This window comes from Belonocnema kinseyi, chromosome 7 (assembly GCF_010883055.1).
Source record: "Belonocnema kinseyi isolate 2016_QV_RU_SX_M_011 chromosome 7, B_treatae_v1, whole genome shotgun sequence".
Taxonomy (NCBI): domain Eukaryota; kingdom Metazoa; phylum Arthropoda; class Insecta; order Hymenoptera; family Cynipidae; genus Belonocnema; species Belonocnema kinseyi.
Window position 1 is genome coordinate 108,313,616 of NC_046663.1, and position 17,200 is coordinate 108,330,815.

Sequence of the window (17,200 nt, forward strand, 5' to 3'; positions counted from 1 at the left end):
TTTTCAGATCTTTTAAATATATTTTTAAATGCTTCCCATTTTTTTTTTAATTTTTCTAAAATCCTGCAAAAAAATTGCCTCAAAATCTTCCAGATTTTTGTACAATTTCATAAATCATTTCAAATTTTTGAAATATTTTTGGGACGACTGAAAAATCCCGTATAATAAAATTCCCGACACTGTAAACTCAACGAAATTATAAAATGCTGAAATCTGAAAATCCCGAATTTAAAAATTCTAGAATAATGAAATTCTGGACAGTTTACAATTTTATCGAATTTGGAAATTCCCGAATAATAAAATTCCAGGCTGAATTCTGTCCAATTATAAAATATACATACTAGAACATTCCCGAATTGCAGAGATTGAGAAAAAGTTTTGTTTTATGTAATGTTTATAATTATGTAATTTTTCAAAATAAAAAGTCAATATGTATTTTAAAATCATCAAAAGTATCAATTTTCTTTTAAATTATTTCAAATATTTTCAAATAACTTTTGGGATTTTTCAGAACTTTTAAGTATCTTTTAAACTGATACCCATTTTTCCTAACATTTTTGTAAAATCCTGCACCAAAATTTGTCTCAGAGCTTCCAGATTTTTTTATAATTTTGTAAATCTTTTGAAAGGTTTTGAAATAAATTTTTAAACATTCTCCTTAAGTTATGTACTTTTTCGAAATAAAAAATTATTTTGAATCTTCCCAGAAATCTTAATTTTTTTTTAATATTTCAAACTTCTTGAGAAGCTCCAAAATTTTTTCTTTTCTTTGAAACATTCAGAAACCTCCAGCTTATTTGATGCTTTTTTCAAAATTAATGATTGTTTAATTGTTCTTTGCAATTGTGAAAATTCATTTTCAAATTGTTTACTATTGAAACTTGTTCTGTTTATTTTTAAATTTCAAAATTAAATAGATTAAAAATGGAATATTTTATACTGAAATAATACTTCAAAAAGATTTTGAAATTGAATAAAGGCGTTCATTTAAGAAGCTATTTATTCGAACGTTTACACTTATGTCACTACTAAGACTTTCGAAGTAAATTAGTTCAAATTTTAACTTTAAAATATGTAAATTATATCATTTTAAACAGATCCAGAATCGTCTTGTGAAATCACACTGTTCAATTTTTAATACTCGAACTGCAGTTCAATTTTCAAATTTACTTTTATTTCCCGGTCGCGAATCTAGCTCAATATTTAGAACAACTTCCATTTTTTTGGAAATAGTAATTTACATTCTCATCCAAAATGAGAAGGTATTAGTTTTTTGCGAAAAATGACTTTCGCGGATTTCAATCAAATGTCGATGTTTTGAGGCCCCTTGAGTCAGAAAAACAAGTTTTTACGTCGATGTCTGTCTGTCCGACTTCGTCGTCGTTGTTGTCTGTATACCGGATAACTTTCGAAAGACTGGTCGGATTGGATTGTGCTTTGACACACGATTTGAGGGACCAAAAAGAAAGATCGAATTCGTTAAACAGCCATTTTTGATCAAAATCCAAAAAATTGGAGCTTTTTCAATATTTTTGAGAACACTTTTATTTAAAATTTGAAAATTCTATCCATAGCCATTTATGGCACAAAAATTATGAACAATTTATCCTTATAACTTTTTTTGATAAAATCAAACTTACCAAAGTTATAGGATTTTCAAAATGCAAAAAACCAAATGAAAATGGACATTTGAAGCCAGAAAAAGCTTCATATGGAAAAAGTCAAGAGGCGAAAAACGTTACTTTTTTAAGGCCCCATGATTATTTTATTACATTCTCATCCATAATCAGAAGTTATTAGTTTTATGCGAAAAATGACTTTCGCGAATTTCATGAAATGTCGACGTTTGAGGCCAAAGGTTTGTTTTCTTTATAAAATTTGGCTTTCGTCTAAATTTTTCCAATTGTCTTTACTATAGTACAATTTACCTTTGTATCTTGGGCGAAGAAATCCGTTCTATTGTTTCACAAACATTCTTTATAAATCAATATTTTGAACAGAAAATTACCCTGAGTGACCTTTAATTATAATTTTATAAACGTGAAAAAACCGAATTTTAATGTTTTTTTAATGTCCATTTATTTAGGAACAAGCTTTTTGGACAAGACTTACCTTGAGCATACCTTTAATATATATTTTTTCATTTTTACAAAAATTATGGGTTATTTTCTTCCAAAAAAAAATAAATAATTTTTGGGGGTGCCAAATTATCAAAAAATAAATAAAACTTGCAGAAGCTAAATTTAACATTTGTTCAGTTCTTTCGGGCACTCCCAATTTTTAATAGTCCTACTTTTCAATTTATCTGAACTTATACGATTTAAATCCTTTTAAAAACATGATTCAAGTATTAAAATATTTTCATTTCTAATTCTGCAATTTTATACGATTTTAATTTGTAACTAAATAATTTGAAATGTTTCAATCTAAAATTATCGAACACTTTCAATTAAAAAATTCTAACATATTTACATAGCTTTAAATTTGAAATTATTCAATATACTGAGAATGACAAATTTAAAATGTCTCAACTATTAAGGCTTTAAATATTTTTGAAATTGCTGTTCTGGAGACTAAATAGCACTTATTCTTTTATTAAGAAATCACAACCAAAATTGATAAAAAGAAGTTTTCAAAAGAGTTTTAAAAAACTCAAAAAAGATCAGAGCTTATAATAGTTCAATATATATGATAGAACCTCTATAGATTTGAAGTTAGTCTACTTTTTCATGTATGAGCTACAATTATTCGATTTTAGAAATTATAAATTACAATCGTGAAAAATAAATAAATGTTTTAATTAATTTATATTTAAAACAAAAAACCTTTGTATACTTCAATCTAAATGCAGCTAAAAAAATTGAATTTAAAATGCGTTGAATTCAAGGTATATTTCAAAAAGAAAGCTGAAAGCAGAGGATCGACTTTCAAAAGAAGCGACTAAGTAAGAAAGTGACTGGCTGGCTTGAAAATGAGCATGGAAAATTGTGCATTTTCGCATTTTTTAATTTTAAATAAAAACTTTTTGGCGTTGTAACAATTTCGAATCCCAGAATGTTATTTTTGATCTAACCTACAACTTATAACGAAAATTCTGAAAATTCGAACAATAAGCCTGTATTCTGAAAATGAAGCAAATTTTAACATTAAAATTCAAGTTCTTAAACTGACGGCCTAAAAATTTGCAAATTTTACAATGAGTGTTGCGTAAATTGTATTGGTATCCTAAAAGAGTATAAATAGTTTTTAAATTAGTTTTTAAATTTTCGGAAGTGCACCTTTTTTACATACCTAGATGTAAAAAAAGTCTACCCAATTTTTTCGAATTTTAATCACTTTTTTTCTGAACGAAAAGTACCCCCGTTTACCATTTACTGAAATGGATTAGAACAAAATCGCCAAGACCCAAGAATAAAAATTGGATGTACAGCGAATTTTTACATTTTTAATTCAGATTATCCTTAACTTTGTGATTTCAAACATTTTCATACAAATTTTTTGTTCATTAATACTGTTGGACAAAATCGACGAGATCGAGCGCCGAAATTATAATTAGAGCAAATTTCCTGTACTTCTATAGGGACGACTGAAATATCACGAAAAATAAAATTCTCGTTTCGGTAAAACTCTCTCTGTCCCGAATAGTACAATTCTAAAACTAATAAAATTCCCGAACAGTTTATAATATTCCCGAATTTGAAAATTCCAAAATAATAAAATTCCCCAAATAAAATAGTTTCTTAATCAATATTATTTATTTATTAAAAATACGATAATAAAATATTTCTATCAAATAAATTTTTTTTAATATTTAAAGTATTAAAAATTATTGTTTGAATTTAAAATTAAATCAATTGTTAAAAAATTGTATAGAAAATTAATATACAAAAACAAGTATGTCTCAAACGGAAAAAAATTTCTCCCTGAATTTTCTTCGAACCTAATAACATTTTCCAAACAAACTTTACAGGATTCAAATCAGCATTAATTTATCTAAAAGTTTCTTTTTATTTTTTCAAATTAACATTTCGATTTTTTCGGAGGAACTTTTGTAATTTAAAAAATACTATGTACATTTTCAACCAAAATATCTTATCCAGAAATATATTTTATTTTAATTATTCTTATTTTAAACTTGAACAATAATGTTTAAAAACTTTAAACATTGAAAAAGTTGTTTCATTGGTATAAATATTTGATTATTTCAATTAAAATAAAATATTTTTCAAAGAAAAATGTTTTCAGCACTTGTTTATCTCGAAATTTTTTTTCAATAATAGTTTTTTTTTAATTGAAAATTTGATTTTTCGAGAAAACCTTTTTTTATAATTAAAAAAAAAATACTATGTACCGAAAACCTAACTCAAGCTTCAGATCTGAAAAAATTAAGTGATACATACATGTGGAACTTTTCTAGCCTTCAAAAAATCTTTCTGCTGCTTTACCGTAATATTTTACGAAGAATGAGAAAACAAGAATTCGACTTCGTAGTACGGTGAGGGCAGCACCTCGATAGAGCAGAAAATGTTATGTTCTATATATAGTTCCCCTACTCTGACACCCCGTACCGCATCTTCGTTTATAATATCTTTGGTATTAATGAAACTTATGGAGATTCCTGAAATAAGGAAAAGACTAGGGTTGTGAGCAATGAAACGATTCATTGTAACATTGAAACTTTCACTTGAAACTTTCAAATGTTTCAGTCAAAGTTTCATCGTTTCATGAAACATTAGGGGGAAAGGAGAGAACTTCCATATGCGCATGCGCGGAAATCAGATCAGGTTAGGTATTTGTTACTCGTATCGTATGCCACTTCGCCGCAAGTTTAAACTTTTTTAAAATTTTACACAGTGTTTCCGCAGTAAAATTGTGATATTGGTGAAAATATAAAAAATTTTTGCTCTGAATACTTTAAAATGCCTTAGTCTCTTTAATATAACTAATAAATATATATTAACTTAATATAGGAAAATTGGGTTTTTAAAATTCTTAATCATGTAACTTTATTTGCTATAAAACTCAATTTTGTTCATACATTTTTAGTATTTAATTTAAGGAGTAATTATTAAAACATATTGCATTCGTTAATGAATTATTTAATCAACGATTACTTGCGAAAATGTGAATTGATTTTCACTTCTTAATATATGCGGTTTGAATTTTCCCGCCACCGTCTCTGAAACATTGCAATATTTCACGAGACATTGAAAGTTTCATGAAACTTTTCATTGAACCAAAGTTTCATGAAATTTTACAACCCTAGAAAAGACATACAATAGGGTGGCCACATTTTAGGGATGTCAGTGTAATATCAGGGGAAAAAAGACATTTGTCAGGGAAATCTGGTACATATCAGGGAAAGGCGAGTAGTTGTCAGGGTAAATAGAAATTGATATTCATGCTATGTCAGAAACACTCCAACGATTTCAAAGGAATATATCAATAATTTCCAGGCATTCTTTCAGATTTCCTGGGTTTTTAATGATTTCAAGAAATTTTCAATAATTTTCAAGGATTTTACCGGTTTCTAGGAATATAAAGAAGTTACAAGAGATTTATATAATATTTAAAAGATTTAGTAGAATTCTTGAAATTTTAGGAAATTATTAAAAAAGTTTAGGGAATTCAAAGAATTTTAGGGAATGGCATCTTAAAGGATTTCACTAAAGAATTTTAAAAGGCTTGTAAAAATTTAAGGAAATTTTGATTTCTGAAAATTACTTTTTAATGGATTTGAATATTGCTCATCGAATTTTAAATCATTTCACGCGATTTAGAGACTTTAATACATTTTATGGAATTTTAGAGTTCCTTATTAAATTTTTAAGAATTTTACGAGATTTTTATGATCTGCAAATTATTTTCTGAAACTGTAGAGGATTTCATGGAATTTTAGTAGATTTTGAAGAATATTTTAGATTTTATGGAATTTTAAATATTGTATTGGAATTTTATGGAATTTACAGATATTTCTAGGAATTTCAAAAGATTTCAGCGAATTTTGAAGGATTTCAATAGATTTTCAATGACTTGAAAAGATTTTTATGCATTTTAAGGAATTTTCAAGTCCCTCGTAGGACCTTATTATATATATATATAAATATTGGATCTGAATTTGTTTAGAACCCTTTGAATTTTATTAACAAAATGTGTCCAAAAGAAGAGAAATTAATTGCACTCAAGGCGCGCGTATCATGGTTGCTATTTATTAATATATTCTTGTATTTATTCTATTTCTAGACAGAGGAAAAATCATTTATTCATAGGAATACAAATTCTTAATGTGTAGCCTAGTTTGCTTCCTTTAAAATTTGGGAAATGAAATAAACAGTACTTACCTCTTACCAAAGATGATTCTGCTTTACGTGAATTACGTGATGATATATCGAAGCACTCCCAAAAGCTGAGCATATATGTCGCGATATAATGCACAAAAATCCAAAAAATGCCGCAGAATAATCCACAATTATGTCACACGCCAAACTTTTTGTGGTTAAGAAGTAATTGCGGTAAATATAAATGTAAACATATGAAGGACGATTGTGTTTTGTTTTCATCAAGCAGGGCCCAATGTTTGGTGAAAGTTTTGTCCAAGTCTCCCAATGTCGGGGCCAAGCTTGAGTCAAGCTTGGGTGAAAATACTGAGAATTTTTATGGCCACATTTCCCAAGTTTCGTCGGTGATTTCACACGTTTATTGTGCCAGCGTTCCAAGAGATGTCGCTGCAGTCTAAGGGCTGTCGATGTTATAGAAACGCAGTGTAATCCAAATCTTTCTTACCTATGATGTCTTACCTTCAGGGTCGCAAGTGCTTATGCCTCTGAGCAATAGATGGCGCTGCTGAATACGTGGACGTACGAATCAGAGTGGCGTGCGGGGGAACCCAGAATCTGTTGGGGGTGGGACTGAGACAGTTTTTGCTTTTATTGTCTTATAATTCTCTAACACTCTGACCCCCCACCCCCCACCCCCCACCCGATATTTAACTTTCTTATCTATTTAAAAAAATGTTATTTTCAGATATATCGCGAATATCCGATTTTTCATATTCTTAGTACCTGATATTCGATGCCCTGAACTTCAACACGTATTGTTATCAAACATTTTTGTTAATAACTTTGTTTAAGAATAGTGTTTTTAAACAATTTTTTAAAACAAATTTCTTTTTTTCTCAATTTTTTAGCCACAAATTTTTGTTTGAAACCAGCCTTTTTTCAAAATTGTTTTGCAAAGATTTTTTTATACAAAATTTTTGGCCCAAAAAATTGTTTTCTACATATTTTTTTCCATTTTTTTCTTACATAAATGTTGTCACAAATTTTTTTTCTTACGAATTTTATTTTGCCGCATATTTTTTACTTTTTCAGTATTTTAGAATATTTTACAACCATTCATGATTACCATAAATTTTATTTTTTCTAACCATTTATAATTTATCATATAGAAAAAACAGAATTGTTTTTCTTGAAAGAATTCAAAAAATTTTATCACTGAATAGGACAAGACAACCCCCCCCCCCTCCAGTTTCTATTTCCAGAGGGATTAAATCCAGGGTTTCGTCGAAACTTTTATTTCCAACCCACCCTCACTTCCACCGCAGCACCCCAAATATGACCCAAATATAAAAAACTACATTTTTACGTATTTCTGTTACAAATTTTTTATTTGTTTAAACAATTTTTATTTGCTCAACAAGCTATTTTTCGATAAGTAAAAAAATGAAATAAAATAGAACACATATAATTATTATTCTGACTGCAATGTATAAAAAAATATGTGTGCCATTTTCTAATTGTTTAAATAATTTTTTTTAATATTCAAAAAATCGTATTTTCTGAATTAAACACAATATTGAATGATTTCGAAGATTAGTCCATTTGAAGAGAAGAAAAATCAATAATTATATAAGCAATAACATAAAGCTCTTAGCAGAATTTACTACTTCTCAAAATCATTCAATATTAGGTTTCACTCAGAAAATACGATTTTAAAAGTATTTGGGGGGGGGAGTACATATTTAAACAAATTATATTTGTATCAACAAATAAAAAGCAGTTAATTAATTCTATCTATACACTATACAGTCATAAACATAACTGTATGTGTTCTATTTTATTTCATTTTTTAGTTATCGAAAAAAAAGCTTGAGCAAATAAGGATTGGTTAAACAAATAGAAATTTGTTAACCATTTAAAGAAATATATCTTAAGTATCTAATTATTCAACAAAAAGTAGCACAGGATACCAATTTGTAGAAAGTGGACATCTCTGGCTCAATTTTTAGAATGTTTGAAAATAACATTTGTTTAAATAATTACATAATGTTTTTAAAAAAATTTACAAGAAAAATGACAAAATACAGAATTTCAATCAGAAAATACGATTATTACATTTTCATCAGAGAAGGTATTAGATTTGTGTAAAATTTTATCCCCCCCCCCCCGTGTTTTTGTCAAATACACACGTTTTGAGACCCCCTGAATCCGAAAAACAGGTTTTTACGAATGTGTCTATCTATCTGTATGTCAAATGTATGTTTGCATGTATTTATGTATGCCTGTATGTATATATGTATGTATGTAGATATGTGTGCATGCCTGTACGTATGTCTGTATGTATGGCTGCATGTACGAGGTGTGTTTAAAAAGTAAGGTGACTTTTCAATTTTCGCGATCTACGTACATTCAAGTTTAAATTTTTTTATTTTGTTGTGCTGATACACTCGTCACGATCATACGTTCACAGTTTTGACTGTATAGCTCGTGTTGTTTTTCTGGCAGAGGCGTAACAGGTTAGAAGGGTTTGGTGTGCTCGGCGATTTTCTTCTTTCGAAAAAAATGGAGCAAAGAGTTTGCATTAAATTTTGTGTGAAAAATGGAATCCAGTGCTCTAAAACTCTTGAAATGTTGACAGTTGCATACGGTGAGTCTACTCTGAGTAAGAAAAATGCGTATAAGTGGTACAAGCTGTTCCAAGAAGGCCGAGAGGATGTCGAAGACGAACCTCGCCTTGGACGTCCCAAAATGTCAACAACAGATGAAAACTTTCAAGCAGTTGAAGAAATGGTGTTGAAAAATCGCCGAATTACCATCAGAGAAGTTGCTGAAGATGTTGGCACATCGGTTGGCTCATGCCATGCTATCTTTTCGGACGTTTTGGGCATGAGACGTGTGTCAGCGAAATTTGTTCCAAAACTGCTTAATTTTGATCAAAAGATCCATCGCTCAGGAAATGTTGAATGAAGTCAATAATGATCCTGATTTTCGCAAAAGGGTTATAACTGGGGATGAATCGTGGGTATATGGTTATGACGTCGAAACTAAAGCCCAATCGTCTCAGTGGAAGCATTCTGAGTCTCGAAGATCGAAAAAAGCACGTCAAGTTCGGTCAAATGTGAAGGTTTTGCTCACTGTCTTCTTTGATTACCGTGGCGTAGTGCATCAGGAATTCTTACCACAAGGTCGTATGGTCAATAAGGAGTATTACCTTCAAGTGATGCGACGTTTGCGTGAGGCGATACGCAAAAAACGTCCGGAACTTTGGAAAAACAATTCGTGATTTTTGCATCACGATAATGCACCCGCTTATTCATCGTTGCTTGTGAAAGATTTTCTGACCAAAAGCAGCACCACAGTCCTGCCTCAGCCTCCATATTCACCGGATTTGGCCCCCAGTGACTTTTTTCTTTTCCAAAAACTGAAGAGACCCATGAAAGGACACCGATTTTCAACGATTGAGGAGATAAAAACTGCATCGCTGAAATAACTCAAGGCTATACCACAAAACGATTATCAGAAGTGCTTCGATGATTGGAAAAAGCATTGGCACAAGTGTATTATATCTGAGGGGGATTACTTTGAAGGGGACAACATAAATATTGAGGAATAAATAAATATTTTTGGAGAAAACAATAAAGTCTCCTTATTTTTTGAACACACCTCGTATGTCTGTATGTAAGTCTGTCTGTGAACACGATAACTTTTGAAAAAATCAATTTATTCGATTGGCCTTTGATACACTTTTTCAGTGTCCTAAACTAAAGGTCAATTTCATTTTGGATAAAAATTCAAAAAGTGGGCACATTTTGAATATTTTTGAGACCACTTTTTTTTAAATTTAAAAATTCTCTGTGCGGTTATTTATAGTATTCAAAAATTCGAACCTAATGAAAAATTCAAAAAGTACATATTTCGGCCAAGCTGTGCAAAATACGGTAAAAGATGGAAAACCAAAAATTGTGCATTTAAAAAAGATCTACAATTTTTTTATTAATCACTTTTTGATTGGATGCGTAGTTTTTGCTTTAACCATGAAAAACATCATGAACAGTACAAAAAATCTGCCAGCTGCGTGGGCACATTCTTAACACAACTTTTGTCTTCTAATTTCTTTTTCATCGCGTGTGTAGGGTTTCAAAAAATTACATTTTTTATGTTTTGAATGCTATTTTTTTAACGATTAAAACCAAAAACCGAACTATAAAAAAATTATTCATGGCAAATAAATCATTTTTACATTCTCACCAGAAAAGGTATTCGATTTGTGTAAACTTTGACCCCCACTCCAGTTTTTATCAAGTGTCCAAGATTTGAGACCCCCTAAATCCGAAAATAGGTTTTTTTACAAATGTGTCTGCCTGTCTGTATTAATGTATACCTTTTTTGTCTGTGAGCACGATAAATTTTGAAAAAATCATTCTATATGATTGGTCTTTGGTACACTCGTTTAATGTCCTAAAACAAAAAATTACCAGAGTTAAAGTATGTACAAAATACCAAAAAACACACGAAAATGAACGTTTTAAGCCAAATAACGGACGATATGAAAAAAGACAAAATAAGAAAAAGTTTGATTTCTAAATGCCCTACAAGATTATTATAACAACTTTTTGAATTTTTTTGAAAAATCAAAAATTCTAATTTTGACAGCATACAAAATAATGGAAAATCCAAAAATTATATTTTTTCATGCAACAATTTCACAGTATATCAAAGATTCTCAAATGTATAAATGCATTAAAAAAAAAAAAAAAAATATATATATATATATATAACTTAGAAGTTAAAAACTGTAAGGCTGCTCAGTAGACCGTATGTGTAAACTTTAAATCATAAAAATATTATAAATGAGCAAGTTCAGTTTATGGAAAAACGATTAGAGTTGCAATAAAATTTTTAACATCAACAATTTTTTTAAAGAATTCGCAATATACATTTATGGGAATAACATAAAATTTCAGGAATAGATTCAAGTATGAAGCATGAGATACGTGATGAGAATGTGCTCGTTAAGGCCGATGGAGCTTCAACGGAAGAGAATTTACAATTACCAAATTACTGTTGTCAATGCTTTCACCTTTAGCTTTAAAAAGTCTATGCACAAAGATAGAGCGCGTAGCGCGAGGTAAATACATTATCGAGCGTGAAGCACAAGATTAATTTATCATCGACGGCGAAGCATGAGAACCAACAGTCGCGCGGCCTAGGCGTCCTCAAACTTGCGAGTAACAATTTAAAATTGTTTAAAAAGACATGGTGAATATTCCAATTGTCCATTAGTAATTTTTTTTGTATGAAAAAGACGTGGAAAATTGCTAAAAAGATACAATAATAAATAAAAATGTTTCTTTTAAAATTTTTGGCTCATATTTGGGGCGCTGCGGGAAGGGTAAGGGTGGGTTGGAAATAAAAGTTATAAGTATGTTTTTATTACGTAGACACTTCTCTTCAAACCCTACGAAGTTTGATACGTTTCGATGAAACTCTAAAACATGAGTTCAATTTGTCGAAAATTCCGAATTTCTCCATGTTAATTAAATGGGATTTTGAAGTGTCCAGTGGCACGTGTTAATATTCGAATGAAAAAAAAACTACACTCGTCCGTGTGCGCTCACCAAGGGATTTGATTCGTGTAATATTGAAAGTAAAACGTCTTCCATTCAACTGTTACTGATTATCGAGATTATGGTATGTTACGACGTTATGTGATCTATTTTTCAGCTTGAGAAAGATGTCCGCCAGATGTGGGCCGTGGTGGAAATTAAATGGAGCCTACACAATAATTCAATGAAGTGCTTATTCCTGCTTTTTCACAAACTGCGATGCTTTATTTACGGAATATGTATATTTACAGAATATGTATGTTACTTGAAGCTTACCTTATTTCTGCAGTGAGCAACAATTGTGCAACGTCGATTTGGTAGCAACTACAATTCTCGAGTACTTCATGTATTTTATATTTAAATTATTACCATAATCCAAGCCAGTACCCGGGTCTCGTATTGTCACCCATTTCACCTTCTTTCATGAAAAAACTGTACCGCATATCGCACGTACAATGTTTCTTTTGCCTTCACCCCTTGATTAATCTCAGGTCGCTGACTTTGTAGGATATAAATCATTATGGCGAAATTGTTTTGAGTTGCTACAAAGAAAAAATACACCCCAGAAATAAGTTAAGCTTCATTTGACTCTGGGTCGATGGTACTTGTCCGTCTGTAAGGTTGGAAAACTTAAAAAAATATATGTATTAGTGATATTTGTGTTCTGTGAATAGTTCTTTTCAGTTCAACTGTGTAGTAAAACTGGAGCTTGTGTGCAGAATAAATGAAGAAGAGAAATTAAATACCCCTTTACGAATATATTTTTCCTATATTTTCATGCCTGCATGCACGTTTACAATAACGAAAATAGTATATGCGCATTGACAGTGCGAAATGTCAACTGGTACATTCAAATTTTTTTTACAGTAATCGTATTACTATTATAAATATCAATTGTTAACGAACTTTTCTGGTCTTCTTTCTACATTAACATGATGAACATATAATTATTATCTACAAAATTATTCGTAACAAACAGGAACATCAATTCCCATACAATGCTGTTGGTTCGATGTTACAATCACTTATCACAAAAATTATTAAAGGAAAGATTACTTTTTTCTACAATCGAACGGCAGATTGTCAGATTTATGTATAGAAATTATCAATATGAATTACGCAGATTGTTGTTCAGTGCCTCATATCGAGTTTTTGAACCAATGTTACTTATTTGTCGGAAATTTTCATTGAAAGTAACGCCTTTTTTGTAGGTAAAAATGATAAATTTTACGCTTTATCCTACGAAATGTTTACAGCAATCGCATACATTATTTTTTTATTCATTTCGTTGTTTAATCATTGCAAGAAAGTTAATTCAATAATAATTTAAGAAAAAGTAAATCTTTTTGTACGAAAATACAGCTCTGTAAGACATTTGTTTAATGAAACTGTTACTTACAAAGTACATCATGTATGTTGCATTCTTAACACAATAATTAAATTTTCAACCAAAGAGTACAATTTTATAACCATAACAAAAATTGAAAAGGATATTCGAGAAGAAGGGAAAAATTGTAATACATGAGGAAAAATAGTAATCCTTCAAAGATGGGAAAAGAGGTTAGTGTGTGCAAGGATGTCGAGTCTTAAATGTAAATGTAATTTTCAAACTGATATAGTTATTATTCAATTATACCGTTGTGCACTTCACTGGAATAAGAGTTTACTGTTCATTTCATTTACTGTTAATAAGTCGCGGGTTTTCAGAATTTTTCAACTTATTTTCAACTTTTCAATTGGAATCAGGTAATAATTATTTCAATTTGACAAAAATTATTTTTTAAATAATTCAGTATTATTAAAAAAAAATATTGTCTTTGAATAATGCTAGAAAGTTGTGATTTTCTCGGAAATATTCGGATTTTATCCACTTTTCAATTAGTGTGAGGTAATTATGGATGTAATTTAATACCATCTTCTCCCATAGTGATGCGAGATAGTAGAGTTTTTTGTTTTTGAAATTTTCAACTGATAGTCCACTTTGCATTTAAAGTGAGGTAATAATTAATGCAAATGTGAAAAAGTGAAGAAAAAGTTTAAAATTTAAGGAAACCCCAGAAACTGTCGAGCATTAATATTTTTTAACAATTATGTATATTATATTGCATCAATTATTACCTCACACTAATTGAAAAGTGGATAAGGAGTGGAAAATTATAGGCAAACTGCAATTTTCTACGCTATTTTTAAAGAATATTGCGATAAATAATAATGAATTGTTTAAAAAATTTTTTTGTCGAATATTATTCCTTATCATTACGTTCTTAATTAAAAGTTGATAATATGTTGAAAAATTAAGAGAAACCGCAACATTCTCAATATTACAGAAAATTGGTTAAATGCAATAATAAATTTGTTGAATAATTTATATGGATTTGATATTTTAAAAATAAGTTTTGATTCGTATTTTATGGCTCTTGTTAATAAAATCTCGGTACTTATGGGTTTTTGGGGTCGCTGAATATCCGCCATTTAAAATTTTTGAATTTTGACTTCAGTTTCGGGTTCAGCGACCCCAAAAACCCGTAAGTACCGAGATTTATCCAAATCGAACCGTTTTTGTACTTTCGTCCGCCATATTGCATCCGCCATATTGGATTTCGGAATTTAAACTTCATATTCGGATTCAGCGACCCCAAAAACCCCAGGAGACAAATTTTCAGGATAACACATAGATGTATATTCAATATGTTTGTTTTGATATCAAAATTTTATTTTTGAACATCAGCAGTAAAAAATGTAACATTTAGGTAAATGCCACGAGCACTATTAATTGCCTTTATTGATTTTAATTTTTTTTGGTTAATGATCTATTATTTTAGTTTTAAAAAATTACTTATTGTTTAAAATTTAACTATTTTGTCGAATTTTTTGTCCTGTTGTAAATTAATTTTTTTTTAATGAAAATTGAAAATTCCATGTTTGGTTCAATATTTATATTCTTTGATTGAAAATTTCTGTATTTTGTTGAAGCTTTGTCTTTTTTTGGTAGAGTATTTATCTTCTCGGTGTCTAATTTTTCTTTTTGAATTGAAATTCATTATTCGGTGGCAAATTCAACTATTACGCTGAAAATTCTTTTAAAAATTGAAAACTTGGTTGAAATTTTATGTATTTAATTATTCTTTTTTTGGTAGAATTTTATGTCTTTGGTGAAACATTTGTTTTTAAATGAAAATTAATTTTGCGACTTGAAACTTGACCATTCTATTTATTGTCAAAAATTGATCTTTTTGGATACAAATTTAATTTTCTATACAAATATGAACTTTATTCTTGGTTCGTTCGTTAAGATTGTATGTAAATTCCATCCCCGTACAAATAGTAGAGTTCCATGGGGCGCCGTCAAGCCATACTACATTGAAAAAATTTCACAGACCAACATGGTGAAGATTTCACTGCGCTACTGGCATAGAATTCGTAGGATTTGTGTATACGTATAGTTACCACTATTATGCCAGCGGGAGATTCGTAGATCTTGCTACGTCGGAATTAAAACCTAGCCATGGCTGATCAACTGTCATGTGCGTTGAATAGCTTGGTACAGCAGATAAGCTGGAGAGAGGGAACAGTGTTGCCTCTGTGCGATACTGTTATGCTTATCAGTTTGAAAGTGACTAAAATTTCAATGTTTTTCATTGAATTATCTATGAAACTGCACGGTGGAAAGACTTGATATATATATTTTTTTTAATTTGCATTTTGAAGCAGCACTAATACCGACATTTTTTTAATTTCTCTACCATTGCGTTTAATTACTATATAAATTAAAATGTGAAGAGTGCCTATGCACTGTTCATGAACTACATGTTAAATTAGTCAACTTTGACATTAATTATCTCCGCATCGGTATGGTTAAAAAATTTGAAATTAATTTAGCATAAAATTCTTTTTTCAAAAAATTCAACCAGAGATTGCTTTTTCACATGCAACCTAAAATTAAGAGATGCGCCAAATTATAGGTGCCGCTCACCTACTAAGAGTGTAAAAAGTGGTTGTAAATAAGATTGACATATCTATAATTGAATTCGAAGAGCACTCTTATTTTATACCAACTAGTGATACGTTTAGATGCGTTATCGTCCAGCAGTCTACTTTTTTACCAACCAACGGTGATCAACGCTTGAAGTGTGATTCTCAGAAAACTTGTAAATAACAAATTCAGATGGCGATTTTCCGATATCAGTGTTCAGAAATGTCTATTCTAACTGAACACCGAACATTCCGCCTGTTATCAAAATAATGTCCGCTGTTATTATTATCATGATTGTGGCTCCGTTGTGATCAATCTTTCGTACATGAGAGTACAAATTGTGCTAAGGAGAATATTTATCCTTAAAGAATATAATTTTTAATTATATTTCTAAAAAGGTATACGGAAATGATAAATTAATCATTAAAAAACGTACTCTTGCGTTCTGAAGAACTGTGATTTCGATCAATTGTGTACTTTAAATATAAACAATGTAAGTAGTTATTCTTTTTTATTTCTATCTACACTTCGAATTATGATAGTCAATTTAAGAAGAAATTACGCGTTTTATATTAATATTTTTAATTTAAACTATTTCCCCGCCCCTACTCCTTAAATAAATTTGAGTCTCATTTGCAATTAAATATACAGTATAACTATATCTATAAATAAATTTGAAAACGCGTTTTGTGAATCATTTTTATTTCAAACTTGCGTCAATTAGATAAATAAATTTCGATAATAAACATACATAACCATTTTTGCATATTAGGAGTAAAGCGGCATCTAACACAGGAGTATATTTTCATTTGATACATATTTATGTCTATACTATCAAAATTTAACAAGCGAATGAAGCTGAAGTTCCGAACGTTCAAATGAACGAAATGTATTTCCCCATTTTTATTTTATCCATCAATATTGTTCCAACTGCATTTTAAAATATGCATTATAATTCTGTTTCAATAATAAATGAATTCCAATATAAATGAACAAACATTTTAGCCCTTTTTATAGTTTACATAATTATTAGTAAAAAAATTCGTTCATTTGAAAGTTCGGAACTTCAGGTACATACAAGCGAAACTGACGTCACTTTTCATTAAAAATAACATTTTTTTAATTCAAATAATCAAACTACAATATAATAAACCCTTAAGCAGACACCTGCATTTTAGTTTGAATACAAACTTCATTCTGGAAGAATTAAAACTAGAACTTTCTAAAATTTCAAATAATACAGGAGCTAATCTTTCTATCATCCATAATCCCTAATTTACTTTATATGCTAAAGAAAACATTTTGTAATGCTTTAATTTGTAATTAAATTTGACAAAATGTCT

At 29.6% G+C, this 17,200-nt stretch overlaps 2 protein-coding genes across 2 annotated transcripts in view; one reads left to right on the plus strand and one right to left on the minus strand.

The window, feature by feature from the left end:
* Positions 1-6,668, minus strand: part of LOC117176297 — a 9,554-nt gene extending 2,886 nt beyond the window's left edge. Inside the window, exon 1 of the mRNA XM_033366493.1 lies at positions 6,342-6,668. The gene's annotated coding sequence lies outside the window, so the exon portion shown is untranslated. The remainder of the gene's footprint in view (positions 1-6,341) is intronic.
* A 9,349-nt stretch (positions 6,669-16,017) lies between these two features.
* LOC117177456 (L-galactose dehydrogenase-like) overlaps positions 16,018-17,200 on the plus strand; it is a 4,678-nt gene continuing 3,495 nt past the window's right edge. The window contains exon 1 of the mRNA XM_033368160.1: positions 16,018-16,350. Coding sequence (XP_033224051.1) covers positions 16,349-16,350 — 2 coding nt within the window. The 5' untranslated portion in view covers positions 16,018-16,348. The remainder of the gene's footprint in view (positions 16,351-17,200) is intronic.